Source organism: Astatotilapia calliptera, chromosome 17, assembly GCF_900246225.1.
Source record: "Astatotilapia calliptera chromosome 17, fAstCal1.2, whole genome shotgun sequence".
Classification (NCBI taxonomy): Eukaryota; Metazoa; Chordata; class Actinopteri; order Cichliformes; family Cichlidae; genus Astatotilapia; species Astatotilapia calliptera.
The window spans coordinates 27,394,626-27,412,203 of NC_039318.1; the positions used below are offsets into that span (position 1 = coordinate 27,394,626).

The window sequence follows — 17,578 nt, forward strand, 5'->3', positions numbered from 1 at the left end:
TAATTGCTTTTCACCTTAGCCAATTAGCTGAGTGAACTGCATGTTTTCTTCCATCAATATGTTTGACAGACACAGTGGAAGAGAAAAGAGGAGGAACATAATATAAACAAGTAAAGACAGATGAATAAACAGACAGCGTAATACTGTGACTGAAATCAAAACAAAACAGAAGAATGGATAGGGAGACAAAGAAAAAAACGAGCAGAAGACAAATAGAGCGGCCAAGAGAGAGTGGCGTATCTTAATTTGCATGAGATGTTGAAATTGATTTTCCAACTTAATTTAATTGTGAGGAACAGTCTGGATGAATCTATTAAAGTTGTTCTGCATCGACCTCGGCAATCTCTGATTGATTGCACAGAGTGAGAGCAAAACTATGACGCTCATGTCTCTTTCTCAGCGCTTGCCGAATGAGCATCTGTCTGCATACTGGAGACGAGATTTACAGGTGCTTTCTGTCGGTGCCGCTCTGAGTGACTGTGTAAAGCGAATCAGGCAGGAAGAGAAATGTAACCTAATCTTTATCCCCTGAATTTATGCAGGGAGGTTTGATTGAAACTGTTGGACACTCAGTTCTTCTGAGTCATGTGGGATTGGCTCCACAACAGGAATCTGTACCAGAAGTTACTGGTGAGGCAGAGGATTTAGCAGCTTTCTCATCTAGAGAAATACAAACTTTGCGTGAAAAAAAAAATCTCCTTCTGACTGTTTTAATTTTAGGCCGCATGTAACTCAACTTATGGGATGTTGCTTGTCTCATTCAATGCCCTTGCTCTATAGGCTATATTATATAACGCATAGTGCAACACATAACACAGCATAGATTATAGATTACTGTTCTAGATCTGCACACCCTGCTTGCACTGCATTAGACACCCTTTTATCTTTGGAACTGCCTTAATTCTTCATGGCATTGATTCAACAAGGTGATGGAAACATTTCTCAAGCAACTGCTGCATGTATGGAGGATTAAATCTGCCAAATTCAAAGCAGAAATAAAAAATATGATATAAAAGAATAATAAAATAGTCAAAGTATAAGATTAATTAAAGAAGAATTAAAGAAGATTAAAACAAAAGCAATACACACAGTATATTCTTAAACTGTACTAACGACATAAAGCTAAAAAGAAAACCAGTGCTTTTTAGTCAACTTTCTTTTTGTGGCCATTATCCTGAGTCTGAAGGAAATTCTTCCTTGTTCCTCCTTGCAAAGACATCAGGTTGGACACAGAAAGCTGAGTATTAGATTTACAACGAGGCCACACTGTCAACTATGCAACTCAAAAACCACCATTCCTCTTCTCAAGCGACCTAAAACATTCACCTACCGGCTTGAGCTGATTATGTCAGGTAATTAATGTCATTATAACTCCCTTAATGCTCATCTTCAGATGCAAGCTGTGCCGTAATGCGACCTCAACGTGACCTTGATGTCCCTTACCTCGTAAATTCCTTATGAAGTCCTCCAACAGCATCTTCCGGTCGGGCTTAATATTCGGGCTGTACATGTCGGTGTTGAGCAGAATGATGGCAAAGGCCAGGATGAAGATGGTGTCTGGATTGTGAAATTGCTGCACCACATCCGGGTTGCACATGCAGTACCGCTGACTGTGGGTGTAAAAGAAAAGGGAAAAACAGGGACAGAAAACAGTAAAACATTACATGTTTTATGTAAGATAGTATAGAATGGGAGTAAAATGAATAAAGTTGGGGGTAAGGATGGTTTATCCATGTAGGAATGACACAGGGTGGGACAGGAAATAGGACATATATAAATATACACAGGAGACACTTTTTAAAACACTGCATGCTATTAAAAATACAACATTAGCATAAGAGTGTCACACTGAAATGAGAGTTATGGCTTTAATTTTGCCGGTGGCTTCACATGAAGCTGTAAGCTGCCCCTCAGCACCAGTGCGTTGGTGAGGTTGTGTGAGCTCTGCTAAAACTCATTTCTCCCACTGGAATGAATACTTATATGGGTCATGCATCACACTAGAAACTGAGGGTGATGTTGCTGACAAAAACAAAGGATTTGACCTTCTTTTTAAGTGTTTCATCCTCTCTGTTACTTGCACTAAGCACCCCAAAATCCTGAAAAGTCAAGTCCTATTCTGCAGTTAATCACTGTCTGACGTTTGTGGGCTTAGTTGGATGAATTTTTTGCAGGTTGTCATTGTGCAGAAGAGAAAATACTTGAATACTGAAATGTGAAATCCCTTACCTAGGCACCTTTTCTGCAAGCAAAGGCTCAGTTTGATTTACTTTCCTAAGTATAAGAAGTGTTGTGCTGGAGTGTAGATTTGTAGATGCCTACACATACATTATATGTGTCTTCCTAGAAGCCTAGAAGGTGGTGTGGTGCAAGAATAACTTCATGGTTAGGTGATGAATAATAGAAAAGAACATCCAACATGTATATGGAAGGCATATATAGATTAAAAAAAGAAGGTGTGTGTAGACCTTGTGGGCTTTCTGTTGAAATATATATATATATATATATATATATATATATATATGTGTACAGTAATCATGAATTAATCACCCCTGCTACAGAGCATTTTTAAGTAAAGATCAGGGGTTAAAGAGCACAGAAAAGGTCGGGAGCAGCATTCTGGTATTTCTGATTAATAAATAAATACATAACAAATCCAAGTGCGTACATTTTCCTTGTGCTGCTTCCTGAGGTTTCTTTCAGGTGACACCTCAGTAAATGTCACCCTGCGGCTTTGCCCCTGCACTCAGACATGTTTCTGCACTCTCCTCCAGTCCCTATTGTGGATACAAGCATGCAGTAAACGGCACTGTGCTGTTCCTGGGACACGTTACTTATCGTCTGCATATGTAAACAGAGTTGCTTTTTGTGAAGGGCTACGTCTTTTTAAATGCAACAATGCAATCAGTCTCAACACATGTCACCAAAAAGTTAGGAAGTTGTTCAAATTCTAAATGAAAACAGAATGGAATGATTTGTAAATCTCACAAGCACAGAAAATATATCAAATGTACTAGCGTACCATTTTACGAGAAACATACTGTCATGATCTGCGGAGGCAGACCGTGCGGAAATGTGTGTGGTGGACCCAGGTGCGAACACAAGCGAAGATACAGGAGTGGATTAAACAAAAGCGAGCCTTTTATTATGGCTGATGAAAAGGAACAAACCAGAGTGAGGGCAGCATAAGAGTATAACTCAACAGAAACCTAAACTGGACATAAACTATGGAAAGGCTATGGCTGGAGATACAGAACACAGGGGGTGGGAACACAGACGACGCGACACAGACTACATGAAACACAGAGACTAAATACACATGAGGGATGATCAGGGGAAGTGGTCACACATGGGAACACAGCTGACACACATGAACCATAACGACAGGACTGGTGAAACTGAATACACTGACATTGAATACAGACTTTCAAAGTAAAACAGGAAACATGGAGATTAGACATGAACTAAACATAACCACGCAGACGTGACACATGAACCAGGGAGACTTAGTATAGGAGAAGATGACATAAACAACTAAGGAACAAGACTAAACAGCAATCTAGAAATTAACTAGGTGCACTAAGCTAAGGCACAACAGAAGTACAAAAGATACATAAACTCAAACACTGGGTCGCTTGACCCAGGACCATGAAACATAAAGTCATTTTGACCTCATAAAAGTTGTTTACCACTGTATAGCATGCCGTCATTTTTTACAAGAAGGAATTTTCTTTCTTTTATTTGAACAGTTTCTCAACATCTGCAAACTGATGAGATTAGTCCCATTCTTGTATGAAATCGGTGTCCAGATGCTCAACAGGCCTGGGTCACTTTTGTAATATTTTTCATTCCATGATGCTGATATGTAATTGTATGTGGTTTAGTCTTGCTGCAATATGCATTTTCTTCCCTGAAAAAGACAACATCTGGATGGGTACATATGTTACTTCGAAACCTCTATATGTCTTTTAAGCTTGATGGTGCCTTTCCAGATGTGCAAGTTGCCAATTCCATAGACATTAATACACTGCCATAACCATCAAAGACGGGTTATCTTGTTTTTTTTGTTTTTTTTTACGGAGTGCTGATAACAAGCTGATGGTCTCACTCCTCCTCTCACTTTGATTCGCCTGACCAGAGAATAGTTTTTCACTTTACGTCGGCCTATTACAAATAAGCTTTATTAGACAGCAGTTTGTTGTGAACTGTGCTCACAGACAATGATTTCTGGAAGTGTCCCAGCGGTCACTGAGTGATTTCGGTGACAGAAAGATGCGGTGCTGCCCGAGGACCCAAAGATCACGGGCATCCAAAATCAAGATTCAGTCTTGACTCTTGCACGTAGAGATTTCTCCAGATTTTCTGAATCTACTGATGATCATGACGATCATGATTACTGCCGATGATGAGATATTCAAAGTCATTCCAATTTTATGCTGAGGAACATTATTCTGAAATTGATTTACAATTTGTAGACAAAGTTTTTTGCAGATTGGTGAATTTCTGTCCAACTTTACTTCTGAGATATTCTGCCCCTCTAATATGCTCTGTATATATCCTGTCATGGTGTTGATGACTGTTGCTAATTACTTAATTAGTTGCTGAACGTTCCTCCAGCTGTTTTTTTTTAGTATCTCTTACTTTTCCACCCATTTGTTGCCCTGTCTCAACTGTTTTGAAACCTGTTGCTGTCATCAAATTCAAAATTACGTTGTCTTTTTTTCTCAAAATGATACATTTTTTCAAACATTTCATGTTATATTCTATTATATGGATTAATGAGACTTGCAAATCACTGCATTCTGCTTTTAATTACACTTTACACAACATGTCAAGTTTTTTTTGAATTGGAGTTTTACTACAATAATGGTTTGAAAAACACCCACCGTAATGTGGTTGCTCATGTAACATATAAAAATAAATTGTCGAACTGCAATCAGCATTATTCTACAACATAGTTGATAACTGTGTGTGTACAAAGAGTCTGCTAGAACAGTTTGCATTCTGGGAGTAATTTTTAAGGTAGTTAATCCTCCCCTACTTACCCACGTTCTATATAGGCGTGCATGCATGTAGCTTCACGCTTTCTGTGCCAGTTTTGAATGTGCTTTCTAGGGCTCAGTCTCAATGATTACACATGTGCATGTCTAGATATATGTTTGAGTGCCTTAAATGAAATGTTTTGCGTATTTGTGGCGTCCCGCATACTGTATTTGCTTTAGTGTGATAATCACAGGGCACACAGATGCTCATTCACATCTCACTGTCTGAAAACCATGACTTGTCAGCAACCAATAATTACACCCTTGTCTGTGAATCCTAATGTTGCACCATGCAGTGAGAAAAACCTCAATTTATGTCGCTTTCTGAGTATGTTGTTACTCTTCACAGATAGGCATGGAAAAATGACTAAGTAAAAAACGAAAATGAGAGGGTAAAATGACATATGATGCTTCTCGCTGAATTGATTTGTCAGTTTTTGGCAATTTAGCTTTTCTTTCAAATTGCCCTGAATGGTGTAATACATCATCATGCGCTCCTTGGGTGGATTTTAGTGCGAAATTATATAAGATGCATGGTCTTCATCGATGAAGACTGTAATATACAGAGCAGATACATAACACAGTGATTACATAGTGAGTAAATATATACAGATATCACACTGTAATACAGGAAGGAAAACATAAACTGAATATATCTGCAGCATTTGGAGATGATTCATATTTGCTCATTCATTAGTAGACTGACACAGCAGATACTGAGGCTACTGGGTGTTTTTCACTTTTTCCCCTCGCTGTTTTTCACTGCTGCTTCAAATCCCCTTCACTTACTTTTGAGACTTCTCTCTTTCTGTCTGTGTGTGTGTGTGTGTGTGTGTGTGTGTGTGTGTGTGTGTGTGTGTGTGTGTGTGTGTGTGTGTGTGTGTGTGTGTGTGTGTGTGTGTGTGTGTTTGGAGGCATTTCAAAGCCTGGGAGCAAGGGAAGGCAGGCACAGAGAGGCAGTGGCGGTTATGCAACGCTGGTTATTTATAAACCATCCTCCCTCCTTCCTTTTTCTCCCCTTCTTCCCTTCCTTTTCTAGTCTCTGTCTCCTTAGCCCCTCCTCCCTCCTACTCTCTCCTGCTCCTGATAGCACGCAGAGCCAGCCTGATGTCCAAACATTAGCAGTGCCAACCTCCCTGCCCACTGCTTATGACAATGCAGCCATGTTTCTTCCTATTGGGAACCTTGACAATTGTGGCAGGTGGTTGTTACTCAAGAGGGGCGATGGCAAACAGTTAGCATTAACACACAGAGCCACAGCTGCACCGCAAATTGTCACCCTGTTGCAAATTGTGGCCACAAATTATACATTGCCTCACTATTCAGATGGAGGAGTGGATTGTCAATTTTTTAGTTCAGCCACACAGAAGGGAAAGAGTAAAATGTGTTATAATCTTCATGTTCAATTAATGTTCATGTATGGCAATCCAAGACTACTCCGCTTTGTGTGTGCCTGTCTCTTTGCATGCACGAATATAAAAGTTCTCTGACTGAACTGTTATATACTTGTTTTTCTGTCCCCTCTTAACCTTGCTTCTCACCCAAAAAAAGACAACAAATTCACATCTTTGCTTTTCTGTATGGTACTTTCTTTAAGAATATTTCACGATCAAAACACTTGTAAACTGCATGAACTGCATCTTAAAGCATTACAACAACAAGTCTGGCCCTGAAGTAATTTCTTGAGTGATGGTATATAATTTGTTTTTGTTTTTTTAAGCTTGTTCTAGTCACACCTAAAGTTACATTTCAGTGGGGAAAAAATGTTGCCAAATGAGGAAAACATAACATTCAAGATGATAAATATTCATATCCTGCTCTTTTGTTGCCTTTATTCTCTCTTTACAACAATGTTTATGAACATAAATAAATATATTAGCCATACATAACTAAAGCTCTCTGTTTTTTGCTTGCTTCTTCAGTAAGAATTGGAAGTTCATTCATTCCCTAGTGACTCTTTCCCTTCCTACACCTGTTTAGCCATCAGTTTTTATCTGCATGACCATGAAACTTCTCCTTGAATTCAGCAGGTTCATTATTAGGTTGTTATCCTGATTTTGTCAATCAGCATCGGTAGTAAGTAGCTAATGGACTTTAGTCCAGTTAGCTGGATAATAAACACTGTTTCTAGTTGAATTTTTAATATGAAGGGTGACTTACATTTAAACATGATCAAAAGTTTTGACTGCTACATACATAATTGTGCACCAAAATACTGTGACCGAACCCACATGTAAGAGGCAAAATCATCCAGGAAAGTCAGCAGAACATGAGTGAAAATGCAGCCAATATCCAAAGAAAGACCTTCAGAAAAATTGCTTAAAAAAATATTAGAGGCAAAATATAAAGAAATACGGGGTGATGGCTCAAGATTTTTCCACAGAACTCTATTCAGCCTGCATGACTTTTTAGAGCTTAAAAGTCAGTTTTCTTTTCTTTTCTTTCCTTTTTGTTATTTATGTTTTAAAAAAAAAAATAATAATAAATAAATAGAAAACCTTAAAAATCATTCCAAAAATCCTTCTTTATCATAGAAGAAAAATATGGTTGCATAGTGTAGTAGTCACATTAACTGGACATTTTAAGTTTTGCAGCTTACACTAGAGTTGATACATACATCTTTAACTATACTTTTAGTCTTGTACTTTTGCTTTTGGAGATGTTACAAAATAGCATCCTAACTTAAATACATGACTATGGCTAGATACCTGAATGAGGAGATGTTTAGGGTGCAGTGAATGGAGTTTTAAAGCAAGACGACACAACTTCAGCTATTTCAGTTAATCATGTCATTGTGACATCACTCACACTTCAATTCTTTCAATATCTTTGATTTTCTTTGAGATAGATGTATAAATGAAATATCAGATTCTTTGATAACATGTCAAGCCTATTTTCCCCAAATTCCCAGACTCTCCTGTTACTTAGCCTAAAATTGTGTACTTTGTGGAAGCTGAAGTGACAGTTTCTTCTACTACTTTTAAATTCTGATTCAATTTTAAGGAGCTATTGCACAACTACAATTCCATTTTTTTGTTCTATTATTCATGCCCTCCTCTATTCCCCTGACCACACCGACTTATGGATATTGTAGTGTTTATCTTAGTCTGCAATGCCAAGATGATAGATGAGGTATGAAACAAACTTGATAATAATTACATGTAAAACCAGCAGCCGTAACTCTGTGGAAACAGAAGCTGGTGTGCTCCCAATTTAATGGGCATACCGACTGATAAACATTTTCTTAAAAAAAAACAACAACTTATGTTAAAGGCTAGCTGTACTGTAAGTACCTGAAGGCCTCGATGAGACGTTCCACCTTCTGGGCTTCCCCCTGGACACGAATGTGGGCCTGAAACTTCCTCAGCGCTTCGTCCAGCTCCATGCCTGAGAAGTCCATCTCATCCACCACACAACTGTGAAGCACAGAGAGGCAGCGATGAGATAAGCAAAGGGCATAGGAGATAGGAAAATATATTACAATTTATAGCCAAATTCACTAGAGGTTGAGTAGAGGTTGCCCCTTCACTGGTGGGCTGGATGAACGTGTGGATGAACACCCAAGATAAAGGATGCAAAACTCTCACTCATCTGCTTCCCAGTCACAGCACTACTTTGCTTACTGCAGGTATTAGCCACGCACGGACACCAGGGATAAGACTGGGCCCAGCTATCTTCTCGTGCCACAGCTGCCAAGACACACATATACACACACATATGCACACAATGCCTCAGAGCAGAAAATCCTCCTATTACCTGACAACCCAAACTTAATTACTTTAATTAAAAAAGCAAAATATCCTGTCCAATGAGTTCACGGGAGATAAATACAAGAAGGGCAATTTGAAGGTGAAATGAGGTTTGAAGTGGAAGGTGACTTTGGAAATACCATGGGGCAGGGTTAAAGTTTTCCTAGCTGTGATGTTAGGTTGCCTATTGAGGTACAATTATAATTATTTATCCTGCCCATACCAATTCAAGATTAACTAATTAATTAACTCACACTTAGTGGTTGTAGTGTAGTAGTAGTAGGGATTAAATGCTTTAAAGAGAAAAGATAGCGTTGATAGTAAAATCGTCAATAAATAAAATAAGTAGCGGGGTCATGACATTATCCTTTGCCTCTGATCTTTTCTACTTGCAGTACTGCGGGAAATAGGGAGATGCACAGACACACTCTACATTATGATGGATTACTGTGAACAAAGGGAGTTAATGAGGTGAGTACTTGACTGTGACACATGCTGCTCCAGCAGAAAAGCATCAGATAGCTGAGTCTTCAGTCCTGCCATACACATACAGTATAACACACAGCACTGCAGAGAACAGCAAATTCTGCTCACACCGACAACATCACTTCAGTTCTTGATGTCCAGGCTTTGGGGAGGCCAATCCACGACTCATAGCGTTCCCCTTTGCGTGTGTGCGTGCGTGCGTGCGTGCATGCGTGTAGTTTTTTCTAACCATGTATGCTTTTACTGCAGTGGCAGTGTGTTTGCGATCATTGTCATGCTAGAAAATGAAGCTGTCGCCAATCAAATGTTAACATTTGTTTTGATAAGACCCATAACACCAATGGATTTACAAGTCAGTGTTAAGTGGTTTAACCAAAAAAACAGCATTCCTACGGAAAAGGTTGGGTAGAAGAAATGGACTGAAAATGGGTTAAAAAGCAGCCAGTCTACAAAGTAAGACAGTTTTCAGTAAACCTGGAGAACTATTTCTAAAGACTACCTTAAAAATGATAAGTCTGGCTCCTTGTAAGCAACATACACAGAAACAATTGCACAGTATTGTGCAAAAGCATTACTAACTGATTTACTGTACATCTCTATCACTACTTACAGCAACACTGCTATCAACTTTATTAATATTAATTCCAATTATTAATTGCAGTAAATCTTGAAATAATTCTGCCAGTCAGCTCATTAGAGCTACTAATAGTGTGTAATGATGTAGAAATTCAAGCCGTACAAGATAAAGAAAAGTTTGTTCTTCTTGTTGACTAACAAGAGAAGCTAGTTTTTTTTAGCAGTGTGTTGCTTCATGCTCCTGTAAAGCACAGAAATAAAGCCCTGGTGTCCTCCCAGGGTGCAACATAACCAACCAAGTGTAAATGAACATAAACAGTGAGTGACATCAAAACTTAAGTGATCTCAGGCGAGAGTCTCCAGGTCAAAAGTGTATTTGTGTCCCCTTTGGGCATTTGAACAGAGACTTAGCTGGCTGGTCAAAAGGCTCCAGGATGCTTTGTGACTTCAGTAATTACTTTACTGATGAATTTCGGGACTCAGTCGCTAGTTTCAGATCAAATCAAGATTTAAACTAAAGCAGGGTATGTTTTACTCTTCAGTTGACAGTTTGGTTTCACTCAGGTAACTTCTCGCTTGTCACATCTAGTTTCAAAAAACCAAGACAAATTTGTTCAGCCTGAAGCCTAACAATGAATCTTGGGTGAAACTTAGCTAAGCCTATCATTTATATACAGTTAATCAGTTGAATGTTAAGCATGATTAAAACATTGTTTCTGTTCCTTTTTCAGCAAATAGAAAGAAGCTGTTACAGCCAAAAAGTTGCTATTTTTTCATATATGATGCACTTTTAAGTTATTTCAGACTGTACACAACTGCATTTCCATGGTTACAATGTTGGTTACATCTTTCAGTCTTTCCTTCTGCTTAAATGTACAGCTAAGCAAATAGAATGCATGGTTTTAGAGAGTGCACAGCACAGATTTTTTTCTGACCTTCATTGCTCAATGCTGCATTAATAGAGATAAGTGTAATTATTAATTGCACTAACTAACAGACAGGTCAAATTGTGCATATTGTCAACAAATTATAGCACTTAGAGAAAAATTAAAGGCTCATAAAAGTTAAGCTCATACTATGTGCAGTGAGCCTGGATTGATCGTCTTCTTTATCAACTCGTCGACTGTCAGACCACCCTGATCGCCCTCTTCATGACTCACTTCCTCGCTCCACCACCTCTCTCTCCCTTCTTCCCTGGCTGTCACTCCTTGTTTATGTAATGTCAGACGAGATGCTCTTTAGCCTAAGTACATCAGCCCTCTCCTCCCCTCTTACATCTCTCCCCATACACTCTGGCATAATTACACATCTGCATGGGAAAACACACACACACATAAAACACAAACACAAACACACACTATCGTTGACTCGCTTGCAGTGCCTCGGAGAGAAATAGACACATCTGTCTGCAGAACGCCACTTAAACTGTACTTTATGTTTACAAAGCTGCGATGGCAGGTATGCATACAAATACATATGAAAATAAAAAGACATAAAAGGCCAGATGGAGCCATATTTTAAGAAGCCAATGAGTAGATGACAGGCTGAAAACAAGATCTCATTTTTCATGCTAAACAAGTACACCGTGTTATCAGTAAATGAGTCCTTGGGGTGTCCATTTTCTGGCACCCAAATCTATAACCACAAATTGACTTAATTGTCTTGAGACACTTTAACTATTGTTGTTTATGCACCAAGAAATGTGAAGGGAATGAGACTTAGTTTGCTTTATGAGGAGAGGAGGGAGATACCATAACCACATATTGATGCAAGGCTAGGTCACATGCACATACTTGAAAAGTCACATGCTTGCAGACACGTGCACACACGCACGCACGCACGCACGCACACACACACACACACACGCACACAGACTCACATATCCACACCGACTCATTCAGGCTCAGTAAATCACCATGAGTGATTTTCACATTAGACTGCTATCCCTCACCCGCTCTCCTGTGACTGCACACTTTATCAAAAGTGCTCTCGCACACTTTTCACTCTATCACGGTCCTCTTCAACATCACTTTCACCCCGAGTGTTGCTGTTTGAGTGCTGCAGGGAAAATATATATATATACCAATATCACCTGCGCTGAGAATATATCTGTGGTGTGAATTTGAGCTTGAAGCCTTAAGAGCATATTCCTGTTAATAAAATGTCTTTGAAACCATGACGGTATCCGTTTGAGGAAATATGGATATTAGATGAGCATGAGCTGGAATGAACAACTTGGTAGAGTGCTATGGAGTGTTTGTCTGACCTTGCAAAGACTAAGCCCGTTCTTGGTTTTGTAACTTGTACAAAAAGGCGGGAGATAAAAAGAAAGATCTTCACAACCTCATTGAGCTGATATGCAAATTTAGACATAATTGGTGAAGCACAGAATTTAACAGAGTAGAGGCAATTAGTGAGATAAAGCAAGGAAGGTGTTGAAAGATGGAAATAGCTGAAGACGAGGACGGGAGAGGGATCTTTGTACTTTAAAAGCAAATAAAAGGCAATAAAGTTAATGACCTGGAATTAATCTTGCAGGGGGAAGTGAGTTTTGTGTGTGTGTGTGTGTGTGTGTGTGTGTGTGTGTGTGTGTGTGTGTGTGTGTGTGTGTGTGTGCGCATATGAAGTTCTTGTTCTCTAAACCCCAAAGTTCATGTGTTTGTTTGTTTTTTTCTTCACTTATCTCATGTATCTATATTGTCTTGCACATAACACTTGTTTTTGAAAAGCATTCATAACCAAAATGCAAATCCATTCAGCTTCCAAATGAGTTTTAGTGGACTGTGAGGTTCTTGAGAGGTTCTTGAGATGAATATACCTGTACACAAAGACCAAGAAATGTCTACATCAAATATTAACGTCAGATGAAAAGAGTCATTTTTCCGATCTTAAAAACAATCGCATGATGGCTTCTGTAACTCTCGAGGAGCTCTGTCAGGACTGGAAAAGCGTCTTCCTGTTATCACAATTATCTGGGCTCGGACTTAAAAAGATGTTATTGATGCCATACAGCTGGAGTTTTAGGATCCTGCATTTTGAAGTGAACCACACAGTGGGAACTCAGATATTTAAAGATATCTAAAAGCCTGATTTTGCTCTCAGGATGATCAGACTAAAGACGCTGCTGTGGTGCACCATGGGAAGTGACCACATGAACCTTCCAGATGAGTAATAAACCACTAGGATATCCTGGTATTAGTTTTTGGTTTAATTTCAGCTATCCTATCGAAATCAAATTGATAGTTTTGTATTATTTAAATAGAATCTAATTATTGGGAAAATGTTAAAAGAGCTACTTTTGGTCTCAGCAGCGAGCCATGTTTTATCTCACTGACAGCCATGGAAAGCTGTCAAGTCGGCACCACAGAGATGGAAAGACTCGGTACACAAACCTGTGCTATGGCCTACATGCAGTGCAAAGACTTTCTGCTGTTAGCAGTTATTATGAAAAGTGGAGACTACACAGAATTAAACTACAGTGATGCTACCTTTACATACACTTTAATGTGTTGCAGCTGACCAGCTAATGAATGCAGCTGTCTTTGCTAGTGATGAAAGCAGTCACAAGGAGCTTTTTTTTCTTATTTCACCTAGTGGCTAGTGATCAAATTACACAGTCTCTATGTGCCTAACATACAAGCTCCACACAAGGACCCTACCTGAGTTTGAGCCCATGACTCTGGCGCTATTACAAACTACTGTATTATCAGTCCATAGATTTCATAAGGAGTCAGCCAAAATGTTTTCACGTAGCATACAAGTAGCTATGGAGAGGAGTGAGCAAGAAACCAAACACTCGAGTCAGACGCAGCCTCTCAATATGCCCAACACGTATCAGTACCAAACACACACACAGATAAAGCAGTGCCTTATCTCCCACACTTCAGTACATCTACCCTATGTCCTGAATGGAAATGGAAGTTTTTGAAATCTCAAAAGTAATATTTATGTTATCAGATCACAGATAAACTGTTCCTTGTTTTTCACTTCTGCTCTATATTAACAACAGTTTTAACATGAATGTGATAAAGATGAGTAAAATGTTATTAGGCCAGGAAAATGTTACTTTTGCTTCATGTCAACCTCCTTTAATTTCTGTAGTAGTTATTGCCCTACAAGTCAACCTACATTTACGAGCTTTACGAAAATCAGACAAGAGCTCATTTTTGAATTTTGGATCTTAGCACTTCAATTTGAGCTTATTTCAGATGTGTTTATGACAATGGAAACTATAATGAAATGACCGCAAAAAAAATCACACATAAGTGGATAGTGAAGTTATAATTTAGGCTTCACAATTGAGTTTTAGAGAATAATAAGACCCCAAGCTAGAGCTGTGCACAGCTTGTACCTAATAAGGCTTCATGAAAAAGGATAGATTACTGGGAAAAGATCCCCCCAAATGATTTGGGGAATCAATATCTGCAGTCCTGTGGGCTACTCACTCTAGGACATCTCTGTTGAAGGGCTTCTTGCTGTTGCCGAGGAACTCTCCAATCATTTGTCGACTCAGGCCCTTTCGCTGTAGCAGAAAGTGGGCAACACCGATGGGCGTGTCTGGGATGAAGCCTCTTGAGATCAGGAACTGAAGGCCCTTGTCAGGGTTACTGAGACAAAAAGGAAAGGGGAAACGTCAGTGAACTAAAGTGAGTTAGTGGTGTGACTTGCATGATGTAGAGTGTAGATATAAACCTTCCAGTGGCCACACTCTACATCTATATTTACAGTCACACTGCATAACTCTTGTGCTATCTGTCAGTGAACTCCTTTCACAACAGAAAACAACAACAGCAACCACTGCGCTGCCAACTTACAGCACATGCTAAATCTGCAAGTCTGGATGAAGATTTGGATCATGTAATAAGGCCAACTTGGTTCTTCTCGCAACAGAAAAGCCTTTTTTCCACCCTGTAGCAGAAAGATAATGGGTGCAGTCACACCATTCTCCAGCTCTGACACACTGCTGTGGAGATAAATCTGGCTATGTGAGACTAGCAGTGGTTTGATGCTGTGCAGCTGCAATATTATTTCTCGAAAAATTGGTGAAATTCATTCAGCTGTGACAGATGATTTTTTCTGTATCATATTGAACCAAAATTAGCAGAATTAAAAAGTCATTTTGTTCAGAACAGCGGTTAGAGACATCGCATATGCCAGTGTGACAGAAATAGGAACAAAAATAACAAAGGTAATCCTTTGTAGCAAAAGTTGTAGGAAGTGTTCAACAAGGATGCTATTTTTTGGTTATCTTTTAATTAGTCGAATAATAACTGGGCTAGAATTTATATCCACAATATATACTGTAAGTATTTCTTTGCAAAGATGAGGATTTTGGTCTGACAATCTATAGTTTCTGGGTTCTTACAGTGAACACCTACAGAGTGTTAGTGTAAATAAACATACAAAAGGCTGTGTATAGTTACTCCCCTGCTGAATTACAACTTTAATTAACAACTACAACACAACACTCTGCTAAATTTAGAGGATATAACAAGAATCACAACTGCCGCCTTAGGAAGCAACTTTAAATCCACACATATACACAGATATAAAATATAGCTCTACCATAGAATTTATTTCACCATGAGAGAAAAAAAAACCCTCAAACTTTGACTTTTGCTTACATTTTTCATTCAAATGTGATACAATTTTGATGAATTCATCAGTAAAACCAGACTGGCAATGTTCAAAACGATGCCCTTGTCCACTCATTTGTCACTAGCTTTATAGCAGACACATTTTTTTCAGTATTGAAGTATGCTGTATGAAAAGTAAAGTTTTTAGAGCTATTATACACTTTGTGAATGGCTATTAGTTAATGCTAAGAAACTATGAATTGATTCCAAATTCGTTAGATCACATCAGTGAGGCAGTTAGTATCTAACTTGTTGATGTAATTTATGTGCTCACTAAATGGTCTTATTTCGTTGTTTTTGTGTTTTGTTAGGTTGAAAAATGAAAACAAGGTCAATCACTCCAAAGAACATACTTTGGAACATTAAAACAGCATGTTAATGAGCCATTTCTGGTGGACAATAAATAAGGCTTTTTGTAACAGTGTAACTGGTAATAAAAAAAGTATCTATCCTAGGTCGCTTACTGTGTACAGCAACTAAAACCTAATCACAAAGCTGTTTCTGTAGACATCAGCAACTTAGTGATTCATATTTCTGGTCAATTTTACAAGTGTCTCCTCCTCAAGGTGGCATTTCTGAAAATTTTGCCTATTCTGTTGGTTCGTTTTTTAAAGCATTTTAGTTTTTAGGAATAATTTTAGATCACATCTTAAATTTGAGAAGCATTTAAAGAAGATTTCTAAGACGGTCGAGGCTAATCTGAATTGTTTTAAGTTAATTCGGCACTATATACCCACTTCAGCAGCTCAGTTATTTATGCATTCCATGATATTCTCTCATTTTTCATATTGTATGACAGTTTGGACCCAAGCAGCACCATCTACAATTCAGTCTGTGGTATCCTTATATAACCAATCTTTAAAAATAATGGATAAAAAAAAATCTGTTCGGTGGCATCACTGTCACATTTAAAGAAATATAATCTACTTAGTTTTAAGAGTTTTAATCATTTGTGCTTTCTTAAATTAGTCTTTAAATGTACAAATAGGATGGCCCCAGAGTGTCTTAATAGATACATCCAGAGATAAGCTAGTAATTGTATTACTAGGAGCATGGTGAACGGCAACTGCAAGATATCATATTGCAGATCTACATTTGGTCAGTCAGCTTTTTCCATAAAGGCTTGCCATCTGTGGAACACACTTCCAACCGAAATCAAATTGATTACAGACATCAGATCCTTTACATTGAAGGTTAAAGTTCGGTTAAAGGGAAATCAGAGATGTAGTCATTTTAACTAAAGATTTTTAATCGTACTTTAATTCATTGTCTATTAACTGTAATTGTATCTATGATGTAATTTGGTTTTATGAAAATGTATGTTTTATTGTAAAATTTATCTATTTTGATTGCAAGCCCAACAAGGGACAATTGTTGAAAATTAGCAATAGCTATAAACTTATGTGCGCTACATCAGTTTCATGTTTTGTATTTGGACTATGTTAAACTGCACTGTCCCTTTTAAATAAATAAATTCAAATTCAACTCGAATCTGAATAGTGGGATTTAAAAAGCACACATGCTCAAAGATTTTGCGTCTGTAGCCTTATTTAAACTAGTGCGACTAGTATGCTAGTTTATGGTGGCTAATCTCAAAAAATGTTAACAAGGTTTGCAAAGTTAAATTAGAACTGGGTTTAAACAGACATCACTGCAATACTTTGTCAACTGTATGCTCTACATTTCCTCTGATACAGTATAGTTTAGATATAGATTGTATATAAAGGAACTTCTATACTGATAATTCTGTGGTTTTAGCATTGACTTTATATCCAAGTATCATGGGATCAAGTTTATTTATTTTCACTTTATTTTTACACCAGCAGCTGGTTTAGTCTTAATACTCTGTTGCTCACATATAGCAGCTGCTACTGGCATGGCCATCTGTTACCAAATAAATACTGAAGTATTTTTTAACAGCACTTGTTGGATCACATGTATACTTTGTATTAGTTGTTGGCTAACATGAATTTTTCTTTAATGTACAGTCATTACATTACAGGATACATATTCAAATATAGCCCAAGTTCTAAAATGAATACAACCTCAGAACACATGACCTATGATAACACATGATGTATAATTATCT

At 38.2% G+C, this 17,578-nt stretch overlaps 1 protein-coding gene across 4 annotated transcripts in view; it reads right to left on the reverse strand.

The window, feature by feature from the left end:
- iqsec3a (IQ motif and Sec7 domain ArfGEF 3a) overlaps positions 1–17,578 on the reverse strand; it is a 116,631-nt gene that overhangs the window by 21,324 nt on the left and 77,729 nt on the right. For all 4 annotated transcript variants that reach the window (XM_026147346.1, XM_026147349.1, XM_026147348.1 and 1 more), the window contains 3 exons: positions 14,299–14,460; positions 8,336–8,458; positions 1,444–1,610 (listed from right to left, as the gene is read on the reverse strand). In XM_026147346.1, coding sequence (XP_026003131.1) covers positions 1,444–1,610; positions 8,336–8,458; positions 14,299–14,460 — 452 coding nt within the window. The remainder of the gene's footprint in view (positions 1–1,443; positions 1,611–8,335; positions 8,459–14,298; positions 14,461–17,578) is intronic.